At 33.6% G+C, this 15312-nt stretch overlaps 1 protein-coding gene across 6 annotated transcripts in view; it reads left to right on the plus strand.

Annotated features, from left to right (window-relative positions):
* Positions 1-15312, plus strand: part of LOC115219018 (dynactin subunit 1) — a 106166-nt gene that overhangs the window by 72836 nt on the left and 18018 nt on the right. For 4 of the 6 annotated variants that reach the window (XM_036509013.1, XM_029789059.2, XM_029789061.2 and 1 more), the window contains 4 exons: positions 590-616; positions 13371-13470; positions 14105-14198; positions 14378-14506. In XM_036509013.1, coding sequence (XP_036364906.1) covers positions 590-616; positions 13371-13470; positions 14105-14198; positions 14378-14506 — 350 coding nt within the window. Of the gene's footprint in view, positions 1-589; positions 617-1786; positions 1814-13370; positions 13471-14104; positions 14199-14377; positions 14507-15312 lie in introns of all 6 variants that reach the window. The other 2 variants (XM_036509014.1, XM_029789062.2) reach the window with 2 other exon arrangements.

Raw genomic sequence — 15312 nt, forward strand, 5'->3', positions numbered from 1 at the left:
ACTTTAGGAATGGTCACTTGTCACTTGAGGAACGGTGAATAATGCTTAACCAGGTGTAACCTTTTTGTTTGTTAGGGGTTAAGTAAATTCAAGGAAAAGAATGGGTGGTAAAAATTACTTTTGATCTTGATCTATTTTTTGTCATAGAGATGTCTAACATACTAAGTCACAGATTCTCTTCACTCCTTTGTTAACCAAAGAAAATAGTAACTGATATAAACATAGCTCACCCACACATAACAAGTTGAAGATCAGTTCAGTTGATGGGGTAGAGATGGTGGGGTTGGGGATAAAATGTCCTTTACATAAACACATATTAAACTTTGTCTTCATTTCAACTGACACCTATGCCATTAAACTGAACAATAAATAACTATGTCTAACCCTAGAAGTAAAATAAACAACAAAAAAAAACCTATTTTGAAGGGCAATGACATCATCTGAATGACACCTAAAAATATTACATATACACATATATAAATATACATTAACGCATATTAAAAATACACACGCACAAATGCATACAGACCAAATATTTCTGCTTTGTCAGCCTGTTAATGTTTCAGATCTTCACATTTCTCCTGTTCAGGTTCAAGACAACAATCCAAATCAGATGGTAAATCAATGCTTTATTTGTATTCTGTTTTGTAACCTTTCATTTTCTTTTATTTCTTAAAAAAAATTTTTTTTTGTTTCATCTGTGTCCATTTCTTTTTCCACCCCTCCTCATACTATATATATATATATTTATGTATATATATATATATATTATATATGTACATACATACATACATATATATATATATATATATGTACATACATACATATATATATACACACACACACACACACACATACAAGGGGGTACCCAAAAGTAACCAGAAATGTTCTCTGTGGAACAAACCCATTGTAGTTCAGGCTTCCGCTGCTAGAAGCCACTTGATGTGACCCTCAGCCATCAATCTGCTGACTAGCATCATCCTGTGAGGTCATATTTGCCATGTGGTGCATCTTTGTTTTGCAGTGCTTCTCCCCTGTTTGTTGATTTGTGCGATGTTTGAAACAAAGGAACAGCGGTGTGCTTCTGTGAAATCCTGTTTCCTGCTGGGGAAAACAGCAGCTGAAACAGTTGTCGTGCTTCAAACAGCTGATAAGGCTGCTGCCATGAGCGAAACTCATGTTTACAAGTGGTTTTCACACTTTAGGAATGGTCACTTGTCACTTGAGGAACGGTGAATAATGCTTAACCAGGTGTAACCTTTTTGTTTGTTAGGGGTTAAGTAAATTCAAGGAAAAGAATGGGTGGTAAAAATTACTTTTGATCTTGATCTATTTTTTGTCACAGAGATGTCTAACATACTAAGTCACAGATTCTCTTCACTCCTTTGTTAACCAAAGAAAATAGTAACTGATATAAACATAGCTCACCCACACATAACAAGTTGAAGATCAGTTCAGTTGATGGGTAGAGATGGTGGGGTTGGGGATAAAATGTCCTTTACATAAACACATATTAAACTTTGTCTTCATTTCAACTGACACCTATGCCATTAAACTGAACAATAAATAACTATGTCTAACCCTAGAAGTAAAATAAACAACAAAAAAAAACCTATTTTGAAGGGCAATGACATCATCTGAATGACACCTAAAAATATTACATATACACATATATAAATATACATTAACGCATATTAAAAATACACACGCACAAATGCATACAGACCAAATATTTCTGCTTTGTCAGCCTGTTAATGTTTCAGATCTTCACATTTCTCCTGTTCAGGTTCAAGACAACAATCCAAATCAGATGGTAAATCAATGCTTTATTTGTATTCTGTTTTGTAACCTTTCATTTTCTTTTATTTCTTAAAAAAAATTTTTTTTTGTTTCATCTGTGTCCATTTCTTTTTCCACCCCTCCTCATACTATATATATATATATATTTATGTATATATATATATATATATATAAATGTGTGTGTGTGTTTATTTGTATATGTGTGTATATACATATATTGATGCATATATACACTCATGTACATATGTAAACACAACTACCATATCTGCTCACCTTAGCCTTGTAACTTTTATTAACATGTTCCTTAGATTGACATCTGTTGTTAACTCTTTCTCCTCTAGGGTTAGATGTAATTGGTGGGCTGGAGTTTGAGGTAGAGGTTTTACACTTGAAGAAGTGGGGTGGGAAGAAAAAGCCAAGTTTGGGGGTCTTCACTAATGACTTGATGCTCTCTCTCTTGTATCCCCCCCCTTCTCGTGTCTCTTTGTTCCTCCCCTTCTAATATCTTTCACTATTACTCATGGTTTACTAGGCATTCCATTTTAACATTATACCATAATATTCACCTTTTCCTATCCTTTTGTTTTAATCTCATTAATTCATTGATTGGATTTAACAACTTGGGATAAAGTACCTCAGTGTTGTCACACATAAGAATAGAAACCACAAACCTCTTTTGTAGATTAATGACTGTATGTATCTGTATGATCACACATTATATAGGCTAGGGTTTTGCACTCAAAGTTGCATGACCTTGGTTTCAATTCCTGGACTAGGAGCTGCGCCATGTTCTTGAGCAAAACACTTCATTTCACATTGCTCCAGTCCACTCAACTGTGACAGACTGGCATCCTGTTTAGGGGCTGTGTCATGATTTTCTTTGTTTATACATCATAGGCCTGCCCACCTAGCTACTGTAATTTTGAAAGCTACTGCAAGAAAGCAGTTTGTGGTGGTCTTATTCACACCAGGTACCAACACTGATGTGTGTGTGTATGTGTTCTCAAAAGGATGATGCCATATCATCTGAAGCACTATCAACTAAAATGAACATATTCGGTTATTTTTATACAACACAATTGCACATGTTGGGTACAAATCTTTTTCTCCAGTTTGAAAATTGGTCACTTGCAGCCTAATTCTTTAAAAGGTTTCATATCTCTGAACAGCATTACCAGTTATGCTTAGACAGTATAGTTTTTGTTTGTTTTTTTTTTTTGGTTATTATCATCTTTTGGATAGTGTAAATATGATAATTTCTTTAGGGAGTTGTAGAATGATTAAACAGTAATTCCACAATGCAAATGTTTTTTTTTGTTTTGCTTCTGTAGTAAAAACTTGAACATTGCAACTTGTGCACTTCAGGTTTTCCTTAATTCTTAGGATTATTTTTCTATAAGAATCATCACCATCTTCCATACTGGCATGGATTGGGCAGTTTGACATTACCAGGCAAGTTCAAGGACTGTGCCAAGTTCAGTCTGTTTTGGCATGGTTTCTATGGCTGGATGCTCTTCCTAATGCCAACCACTTCACAAAGTGTACTGGATGCTTATATTATTCTTGTCAGGACTTGTGATACATCAGATTTTCTTATGAATCACTGAAACTTTTTGAATGCATCATAGAATAATTAGGAATCATTATATTGTGGTTTTGGTGAAGAGTTTTTAGAATTTTGAACCTGTTATATGGTTTCAGTCCTGTTATTATCACTGATGCCTTTGGGCAAGATAAACACCCCAGTCTCCCATTTGCTGTATCTTGTAAATATGTTGTCCATATTAAATATTATCATTTTTGTGAAATTATTAAAAACAGTGAATATTATAATTTAAAAAAAAAAAAGCACCCACAAACTCTGAGTGGTTGGCATTAGGAAGGGCATCCAGCTGTAGAAACTTTGCCAGATCAGATTGGAGCCTGGTGCAGCCTTCTGGCTTGCCAGCCCTCGGTCAAACTGTCCAACCCATGCCAGCATGGAAAGTGGGCGTTAAATGACGATGAGGATGATAAGCTCACTTAATGGTAAAGAGTAAGCAGCTGATCCTGGATTATCTTGGATAATCACCTGTTTCTTATGCAAAGAAATATTTTTCTCTCGTCTTATTTCCACAACTCTTTGAACTAATCCTTAGTGTTTCAGACAATTTTATGTTAAGTTCTGCTATTAATTTTATTTAGAAATGTTTGTCTCTCCTTGAAGGAAAAGAGCAATTTTGCTTTTAGTCATATGAAAAGGCAATCGTCATAATTGTACACTTACATTAGGGCAACAAATTCTGTTGCATTTAGTGTCATACCGATTCTTCACATTCTTCTATGAATGTTGAACAAATTTCATTACTCTCAGTTCATTGCAAGCTTGGGCTAGTCTTTCTCACATGGCAGGGTGTCAGACTATTTTCTACTTTCCAAATGATACCAATATGAAAAGTATGTGTTTTTCTTTCACCTTTCATTCACTGAAAACGTCATGCGACGATCTTGTGGCCACTTCTGTACTAAGTTAATATGTAATCTTTCCGAGCATCGACAGTGTCATATGCTATATGGAGCATGTATTTAGTTTTTGACACCTGGGGGGAAACAAATGTACATTACTGTACTTTCTTCAGCCTGACTAGCTTAGAAAAGTATAATTCATTTTCCATATTTAAGGGTTTGGCCTTTAAAGAGGTATGCTCTATGCTATTGCAAGTTCCTACTTTGTACAGTGTATGCTAGTATGCCCATGAGTGCATGTACGTGTATGTATAAGTGTGTGTCTATATACACCCAATGCAATATTTATGCATAATATGTATATACATAATATATATTTATGCATAATATGTATATACATATATATTTATATATATGTATATACATATATATTTATGCATAATATATATTTATGCATAATATGTATATACATATGTTTATGCATAATATGTATATACATAATACATATGTTTATGCATAATATGTATATACATAATATATATATTTATGTATAATATGTATATACATAATATATATTTATGCATAATATACATAATATATATTTATGTATAATATGTATATACATAATATATATTTATGTATAATATGTATATACATAATATATATTTATGTATAATATGTATATACATAATATATATTTATGCATAATATACATAATATATATTTATGTATAATATGTATATACATAATATATATTTATGTATAATATGTATATACATAATATATATTTATGCATAATATACATAATATATATTTATGTATAATATGTATATACATAATATATATTTATGTATAATATGTATATACATAATATATATTTATGCATAATATGCATAATATATATTTATGCATAATATGTATATACATAATATGTATGTTTATGTATAATATGTATATACATAATATATATTTATGTATAATATGTATATACATAATATATATTTATGTATAATATGTATATACATAATATATATTTATGTATAATATGTATATACATAATATATATGTTTATGTATAATATGTATATACATAATATATATATATTTATGCATAATATTATATAAATGCACGTGGGTATATGAGTGTGTATGTTCTAAAAACTATTTGAGAAGTCCTTTTAGATTTTTCTCCCGGGAAATTGGAAATGATGAAACACTGCATGTATTCCGGTCCACACAGCATGTTTGTGCTGTAGTTTACACCATCATCATGCTATATAGAACGTGTATTTAAACAGTTTATATTTAAAGTCTTTAATATATCTTTGCTTTTTTTTTCCATTCTTTTTTTTTTCTCCTTAGCATGACAGTCATCTTTTGGGACTTTTTGTCTATCGCTGAATAATAGAATACATTAATTCTTGCTTACAGCATCTAACATCTTGGGTTTTGAGAAAGTGATATAACTGTGTTGAGGTAAAATAAGTACCAGTCCTCCCCCTCAAAATTGCTGGCCTTGTGCCAAAATTTGAAAGGATAATTATTATCATTAGTCGTAGTAGTTAAGGCAGTGAGCTGGCAGAACTATTAACTATTAACATACTGGGCAAAATGGTTAGTGGCATTTCGTCTGTCTTCGTGTTCTGAGTTCAAGTTCTGCTGAGGTCAGCTTTGTTTTTCATCATTTTGGGGTTGATCAAATAAGTACCAATTGCACACTGGAGTCAATGTAATCGATTTGCTCCCTCCCCCAAACTTGCTGGCCATGTGCTAAAATCTGAAACCATTATTATTATTAGTAGTAGTGGTAGTAGTAGTTGTTGTAAGGTCCATTAGCTGGCAGAATTATTAGCACCTTGGGTAAAAAAAGATGCTTTGTAGTATTTGTTTTGACCTGCTACACTCTTGGCTCAAATCCTTTTGAGGTCAACAATGCCTTTTATCTCTTCAGACTTGATAAAATAAAAAATAAAAAAAAACAGTCAAGCACTGGGGCTGAGGTATCCACTAACCTCCATCCCCTTCAAAACTGCTGGCTGCTGGCCTTGAGCCTCAATCAGAAACAATTATTATAAGTAGTTGTAGTCGAAAGCTATGCTGTCACTGATAAGTGTGATCTTAGAGTTTCTTCAGAACTAGATATCATCTAATTCAAACTGAATAATGCAGCATTGCAGTGCTGTTTTAATTCTTCATTAAATGGCCTGTGTAACATGTCTGTGCTCAAGTTTTATGGAATACTTTGGAGTAAATGCCACAGAGATTGCATCCATGCAGCCCATTCTTCAGTTTCATCTGACCTTGTTCCAACTTGAGGGAGAACCAGATGCTAATTATTTACATATTACCTCTCATTAATGTGCTTTTAGTGGAGTAGGGGTGAAACTGGTGGTTCATACTGCATTAACCAGAAATATCAACAAATTCATGTCAATCTTTTAATGCTGCATATATAGCAATTGTTTAAAATATACTATAACTTGTATAGATAAGATATATCACGTGATCACGTGACCAACCAGGCTATCAGATGTTGCTACACATCACTGGTCACAATGCGCGTCGCATTGTTTTAGCCATTAAGTGATGCCACCCCGTTGGCTAAGCAAGCAGGCCAATATAAGTTTATATATAATGTTAGTGTATAGAGATAAAATTATCTAGGCGGGTACCTTTGTAGCTTTCAGGTATACTCCATGTAGTGATAACTGTCGGTGATCGCTTTGTGTTAGCAATCACATTAACAGCAATTGTGCAGCAGAAACACGTGTCAGTCATTGTAATCAAATAGTTATGATGCATGACCAACTGTAAAAGTAAAAGGAAAATTTGATGATGCATCAGTCTTTGTATTCTTTATAATTGTTTGAAATATATATATATATATATATATATAAGGAGAGTTTACGAAAAAAACAAAAGGCAAAGACAGGTGGTGTACAAAACAAACAGATGTATTAGTATAATGCTCAGGAATAGAAAAAGTCTTTTACGTTTTGAGCCTACGCTCTTCTACAGAAAGGAACACAGAAAAAAACAAGGAGAGAAACAAAGTACTGATTAAGTTCTGGATTCAACTGAATCAACTCTACAGTATTCTTTTATTCTTTCAGTCATTTGACTGTGGCCATGCTAGAGCACTGCCTTTAGTCGAGCAAATTGACCTCTGGACTTATTCTTTGTAAGCCTAGTACTTATTCTATTGGTTCCTTCTTCTGAACCGCTAATGTTACAGGGATGTAAACACACCAGCATCGGTTGTCAAGTGATGTTGTGGGGACAAACACTGACACACACACACACGCATATATATATATATATATATATATATGCACAAAACAGGCTTCTTTAAGTTTCTGCCTACCAAATCCACTCCCAAGGCTTTGGGTAGCCTGAGGCTATAGAAGACACTTGCCCAAGGTGCCACACAATGGGACTGAACCCAGAACCATGTGGTTGGGAAGCAAGCTACTTACCACACAGCCACTCTTGTGCTCATCCTCAAATTTTTGACCTTATGCTTCATAATCAGTCGAGATGTTACAAATAGCTGCTACTGTTTTAAAAGATGGGAAAATTAGCCTGATACTTTATGCATGAAGAAAATAAGATGAACTGGTCAAGTCTAGAACACTGATTATGGATCATCTCTGAGAGAGGTGATCACAAGTTAAAGAACAACTCAGTAGTAAATAAGATTCAAAATAAACAAGTTTTACCATAGTTTAAAATTATTATCGTATGTGACTGCATTTCTATCTTGTCCTCTAAATGTAATTTTCTTTTTACATCCTCTCTGTCTACCTTTCTTTGTCTGTCTGTATGTCTGTCTATTTATCAGCTGCTAGATCTTTACCTGTTTTGCATGGAAATGTATTGCAAACCTTTGGCATGTATTTTTTTTGTTTTGTTTATTATTGTTTTGTTTGGCTGGAGTGATTACTCTGATGCTGTAATGCTAGGGTTTCAACAAAAAACAAGCTCTGTTACTAGTGTACAATTTTAAAAATATGTAGAGCAAGATGGGGATAATACAAACTCCAGAGCAGTATTGCCACATGTGGCTTGTACATATGTAACTTTTACACAAAATCTGTATGGAATTCATATTGCTTGAGAGAAATATATTGGGGCGAAAAAAATTAAATATCTGTTAAGAAGCAACTCCTACCAATTTTCATATATCAATCAGGTACCTTTTATTTTTTACATTATTTATGTAAAGATAGTTTAATTTAACATAACTAATTGATTCTTTGTTGTTTCTAATTAGGTGTACACGAATTAGTGTTGGCCTCATCTTTCGATGTTAAAATTTTGAGCACAGAGTTCACGATATAATCAGTTCTCTATGATATGTGTATAAGAAGTTGAACACACCAGGCAGTCAATTCTAGTTGCTGACTTTAATATTGTCAGTTTTGCATCTCATTAGTTACATCTAGATTGTGTTGAAGAAATACTCTAAAAATATCTGATACTTAATAGGAAAAAAAAAAAAAAGAACAAACAAAAACAAAATGGGACACAATCTTGAGTGTTGTTTGCTATGTTAAATTTTCAAGGATTATTGCTTATAATCAGTTTGCATTTTTGTGTTGTTGGCAAACTGCCATGTTGTAATATTTTTCGGTGTTTTATGATATGACAAGGATTGTTGGTTGCAAAGAATTTCAAATCTTAGTCAATGTATTTTTTCTTTTTTCTTTTTTTGGTTATGTGTTACTCTCATTTTTTTTTTACTCCATAAAAACCAAAATTTTATTTCAGCCAAACAGAAGTGAAACTAGAACTTAATAATAATGCTAAATAAACCCAGCTAATTTTTCTTTCTTAATTTTCTTAGATTAGGAAATGTTCTTTTTTGTTTCCATGTCATTTTGTAGAATGACCTTTTTCTAGTTGTATATCTTTTTAAGGGAAGATTAAAAAACTTTGATTGTATGCTTTCCTTTGGCCCTGTAATGTGAAGCAATTATAGTTACACTAACTGGTTTCATTTTGAAGATAGAAAAGCTTTGTTGATAGACTAATCTAAAGCATTAGGCTTCGATCTTTTTGTGAACTGCCTACAGTCATGGTTTTATTAGAAACCAACATAGTTTTAGCTGAAATGATTTGTTGCTGCCTTGATTTTGCTGAACCTTGCTTGGAAGTGAACTACTAAAACAAAATTGGACAAATATCAACTCTTTATCTATTTTTCCCTTTTATTAAATTACATATATAAATTTTATAAATTACATAATAAAATTCGATTTAAAAAATTTTAAATGTGTTTTTTATAAAAGCAAAATGTAGTCATGCTGGATTTAGTCAAACAAATGAACCTCAGTATTTATATTTTTAAGGCTGGTACTTATTCCATAGGCTTGTTTTTGTGAAAACCACTAAGTTACAGGCTGTAAACAAACCAACACCAAATTGTCAGGCATTGGTGGGAATATGCACAAACACAAAACCACACACACACACATATATATGTGATTGGCTTTTACTTAATTTCCACCTGCCAAATTATCTCATTGGTCAGCCAGGGACTACAGTAGAAGACATTTTCCCCAAGGTGTCACACAGTGGGATTGAACCTGAAACCGTGTGGTTATAAAGCAAGCTTCTTAGCCACACAACCATGCTTACTCGAATTACTACAATAATTTTTTTTTTTCTTGTTTCTTTTTTGCTGTTGTAAGGTATAATTATTTAATTATTATTTAAAATTTTCCTTCATTTCTCTTATTGTGGTAATATTCTTTTATCCTGTGTTGCATCTCTAGATGTTGTCCAGTTCTGTTTTATGAGTTCTTCCATGTGAGGCATGCCAGCTAGAAAATTCTGAATGTATAATGAAATCAGAGACACTATTTATTTCAGCAAATCTTTTATCAATATTTTCTTTAGATTTAGCATTTAAGGAATTGGATGTTCCTAAAAATTCCTTTTAAATATAAGTATCAAAATAAGACTAAAAAGCAAAGCTATTTGAATGTTGGTAGTATTTTTGCAGAAATACTGACAACATTTAAATATGCTGTCTTTTCATTTTGATATATATGAATGTTGAAAAAATATATTTCATTCTAAAAGTATGACAACATTCATACAAAAATTGTGTTAATATCCATCTGAATTATCTTGTAAAAAGGATTTCCATCAAGAGGTACTTTCAAAATGGTTTCCATTATTTCAGGCGTCACTCACTCAAGCTTAATTCTGCCAGTAGTCGCTAGCTTGTAAAAGACTATTATATTTATAACAACAGCTATAATGATAGAAATAATAATAATACACTAGACTTGCTGTAGAAGTGAAGCTGGAATGGGATGTATATATATATAATGTATGTATAAAAAAGTAGGCTCAATGTTAAGGTTGCAATGTTCAACTGCTGCATGCTTTATAATGGAAAGCATTTTGAAAATCTGAAAATCTTGGAAATGAAATGCAGATCTTTGACTTGTGATGTTTTTTTCTCTTTTTTTTTTTTTTTTTTTTTTATTCCTCTATAAGACACTAATTTATTAATTTTTGATAGTTTGAATTTCATGTCCCCACATGGGGGAATTCCAGTTTTATTTTCTATAGAAATATTTTATTTCAATTTACAAATTTGTATTGAAAAGTTTCTAATTATTAAATCACTTAACTTTTTAAAATCATATTTTTAAGAATAAAAAAAAAAAGAATTATGAAATATATAGTAATTAAACTTTATCGCATTTTTTACTCCCCACCATAAAAAGCATATTTAATGATTAAATTTTTTGGTAATTTTACTTTCCATAAATAAATTTTATCTTTAAATGTATTACATCCCTTGTCATAAGTAAAGTGATGTTGTGGTGATTCTGCCACACGAAGGTGGCTGATAAGGTAGCATCAGAAAAATATCCATCCCTCTTCTACCCCCACTATTTTTAAGTAGGCTGGGAGGGTTGGGTGTGTGAGAGGGAGGGGGAGTCCTCAGGCACCTCCTTCCTTGAGTCCTAATAGAAACAATTGTCATTATGTTTTCCATTCCCAATCACTGTTTTTCCCTCTTGGACCTTTGGGTTCTTGGGATATGCACACTTTGTGCTCCCACCCCATGCATCCCAGAACAAGTTTGCAGGCTGATTGCTGGTTATGCTGGCATTTCGATGAAGACTGCAATATATTTTTTTACACACAGACCCTGCTACCTAAGATCTGAAAGTGTCCCTTGATAACCTGCACTATGGGTGGTGTGGTATGTTTATTCTTTTGAAATCTTTTTCATAATGCAGTTTGTGGTGGTCTTGTTCACACCAGGCACCAAGCTGGTATTTGTATTGGCCCTTTGAATATTAGAAAAAAACGTTTTGTTGTATTTAAGTATGTTCTGGGATCAAATGCCATCCTGGTCAACTTTGCCATTCAACCTTCTAAGGTCAATAAAATAACTACCTGTAGCCTATTGTTGGAGCTGATATATTCAGCTATACATTTTGAAGTTGGTACCCTAGCATCACTATAGTTCAATAACTATAACTGAAACCCATAAAAGAAAAGTCTGTCTGTCTGAACTGGTACAAATTTTGATGCCCAAACAGTAAAAGATAAAATCAATGTAGCTGACATTTCCTTTCGGAGATTATTATATTGCTAACTTGGAGGGCTGCTCATGCCTTCTTCCTGACTGAACTGATAAAAAAGAACTTAGATTTTGTACTGTGAGAGAGATAGACATTATAATGTTCAAAATGCTGTCTCTTTTGCAAGCGTAGCTTGATGTCTTAGTAACTGTAATTGCTATCCAGCTAACTTCATTGAGTAGAAGTCAGCTCTGAACTTGCTACATAGTACTCTTCCTCTTTGTAAGGCATTTTACTTTACATTAATAATTCTCTAGAAAAAAGAATGAGCCCCTCATATTCATTGTTCTTTCTCTTGAATGTAAAATTGGGGGTTTATGTCTGTACAAAAAAATTACTTATTTATCTTGCCCCTATCTATTCAGAATTTCATGATGCAGTTCTGTTAAGATAGGATATAATTAACTTGTACAAATTAAGTTTCACTGAGAAATGCCGGTTTGATGGTGCAACCTTTGTAGGTGCAGGCAAGGCTGTACTCTTTAGAAGTCTGCTTTGCAATTCTGTGGTACTGGGTTCGATTCCAGTTTGCAGCAACTTGGCCAAGTGTCTTCAACTGTTGCCTTGGTTTGACCCAAACTGTGTTTTTTAGATGGAAACTGTACAGAAGTTCAATCAGACACTAGCTGTTCTTGTGTGGTAGATGTAATTCATTGCCAGGTTTAAGAACACTACCCAGCTTTTGGGTACCTTTAGTGGAGACCATTTTGTTGCCAGCATTTAATCTTAGTTCCCATTCAGTAGTCTGATGTGAGTCTTCTCTCTGTTGTAGGGGTTCTTAATATGGGTGGTACAGTTTCCAAGGAGGTGCTGGGCATGTTGAAGTAGGTGTTAGACTTTAAGGGCAGTGAGGTAGCATAATTAACATACTAAATTTTACATATGTTAATAATTATGTTATATACATGATTAAACTAGTAATGTTTATTAAAATAAAATCATATCTCATTAGGCACAAGGAAGTCATTAACTTGCAATTTATAAAGTAATTATACAACTTTTCTCTTTATCAATTTTTTACAATTCTCTATTAAGATTATACAATCCATTTTTAGAATAAAATTTATAAATTATTGCCCATGTTAAGTTTGTTTAATCGTGATACCTCACTCACCATTTAAGTTGGCACTAGTCTTAACAACTACTTAAAAAGGGACATTACCAAAAAAAAAAAAAATTGAAGAAGGTTTATGAACCACTACTCAACAGTAACCCCTCCCATGGGCACTGCAGTTCTTCCTCTGATCATGTCCCTTTTCCCCAAATCCACACCTCTTCTAGTTCTTGATCAATGATGCCATCTGTTATATTCTTTTACATAATGTAACTATAGTTTTGAAATATGTGAATTAATGTAATTAGTCAAAAATTTGTAAGTGGAATAGACAGAAATAAAATATGAACCATAAATACATTTAGTCAAACGTGAAGGAATCTCCCCACCCCCACCCCATATTAGACTGTTTTCTTTTAAATGTCTGCTGATTTGATGAACTCTGTATATCCTGACCAGATAACGAAGGTGTTAAACCTAAGCAAATGGAAGAACTCGCCTATGAAGCTACTGATAAGGTGTATGGCAAAGAAGATAGCGGACCTTATGAGTGTCTCCGGTAATGTTTTGGAGTTGATTATTGCTTCTGATTCATCTCTCTCTCTCTCTTTCCCTCTCATTGTGTTCCTATTGTTATAGGGCCTTGCAGAATGCTGTGTGGCTTTTAGTTACATTTGCCCTTTTAACCCTTTTGATACCAACCTGGCTGAAACCAGCTCTGGCTCTGAGTACAAATGTCTTGTTTTCCTAAGTTTTGAATTAAAATCTCCCACCAAACTTTAGTCACAATTTATGTTCCTAACATTAGCTGAATGATAACTAAGTTATTTTACTAAATTCTTTGTTATATTTAAAGTAATTGAAAGAAACACAGAACATCTCAAAATAAATACAGTAACAAAAGGGTTAAATTCTGAGTTCAAATCCTGCCTGGGTTGGTTTTGTTACATTTTTGTCCTTCTGGGTGTGATTAAAATTAGTATCAGTCAGTTTAATAACCTCTTCTGCTCCCTCTTACCTGTGTTAGAAATAATAATTATTATTACTATAGTAAAAATGATGGATTGAAAAAAACCATTAAAACAGTAGATTAGTTTGAACTGCTCAATAACTCCCTCTCCCTGTCTGTCTGTCTGTCTAGCTCTCTCTCTCTCTTTTGTTTCAATATGAGTTTGTCTTTCTCTTGTCATTAGATTATCGTTTGGTGCAGTTGTTGGAACAATGAATAAAGTCGCCAATGCCATGGAGAATGGAGAGTATGATTTTGATGGCACTCATGATAAACAAGTAAGTAGTCAGTTGCAGGTCTTCAATCTACTCAAATTTGGCTTCATTTTCTGTCATCATTTACTGTTACTGTAGCAACAACAGACTTATGCACATGTGTGTGGGTAAGTCTGTTTACATATATATACATACATACATACATAAATAAATACATATGGTTTTTTTTTTCTCTTTTATAGATTCAAGCACCAATTGCTGAACGTGCCAACATAGTAAAATCCAGAATCGCAGACATTGAAACATTGAAGATAAAACTTGATAAAAAGGAAGAAGATATCAAGGACCTTAAAATGCAGTTGAAGTTGAAGGTAAGGCTGAAGTGCGTGTGTGTGTGTGTGTGTCAAGTGGGGAACTTTGGTGTTTATATATCCCTCTGCATATAAGAGGGAGAAGTTTCTTTTCCTTTGTCAATCAGATGAAAATTAAACACCCTTAACCCTTTAGTATTCATATTATTTAGTGAAATGTAATGCAGCCGAAGTGTTAAGACCAATCCTTCTGGTGGTATAAAGCACTCGTGGCAGTACCATGTAAAAGCACCTTTGTGGCAACACATAACAGTGCCTGTACGGTGTCCCATAAAAGTGCCCATGTGGGCACTGCACTTTTATGTGACACTGTTAGGTGCAGGGGTGGCCGTGTGGTAAGTAGCTTGCTTACCAACTACATGGTTCCGGGTTCATTCCCACTGCGTGGCACCTTAGGCAAGTGTCTTCTACTATAGCCTCAGGCCACCCAAAGCCTTGTGAATGGATTTGGTAGACGGAAACTGAAAGAAGCCCATCATATATATGTGTGTGTGTGTATATATATATCATCATCATCATTTAGCGTCCGCTTTTCATGCTAGCATGGGTTGGATGGTTCAACTGGGGTCTGTGAAGCCAGAAGGCTGCATCAGGCCCAGTTTGATCTGGCAGTGTTTCTACGGCTGGATGCCCTTCCTAACGCCAACCACTCCGTGTGTGTAGTGGGTGCTTTTTACGTGCCAGACGGAGCTGGCAAACGGCCACGGACGGATGGTGCTTTTTACGTATATATATATGTGTGTGTGTGTATGTGTGTGTGTCTGTGTTTTTTCCCCCAACATCGCTTGACAACCGATGCTGGTGTG

The sequence above is a fragment of the Octopus sinensis genome, linkage group LG14, assembly GCF_006345805.1.
Source record: "Octopus sinensis linkage group LG14, ASM634580v1, whole genome shotgun sequence".
Lineage (NCBI taxonomy): Eukaryota > Metazoa > Mollusca > Cephalopoda > Octopoda > Octopodidae > Octopus > Octopus sinensis.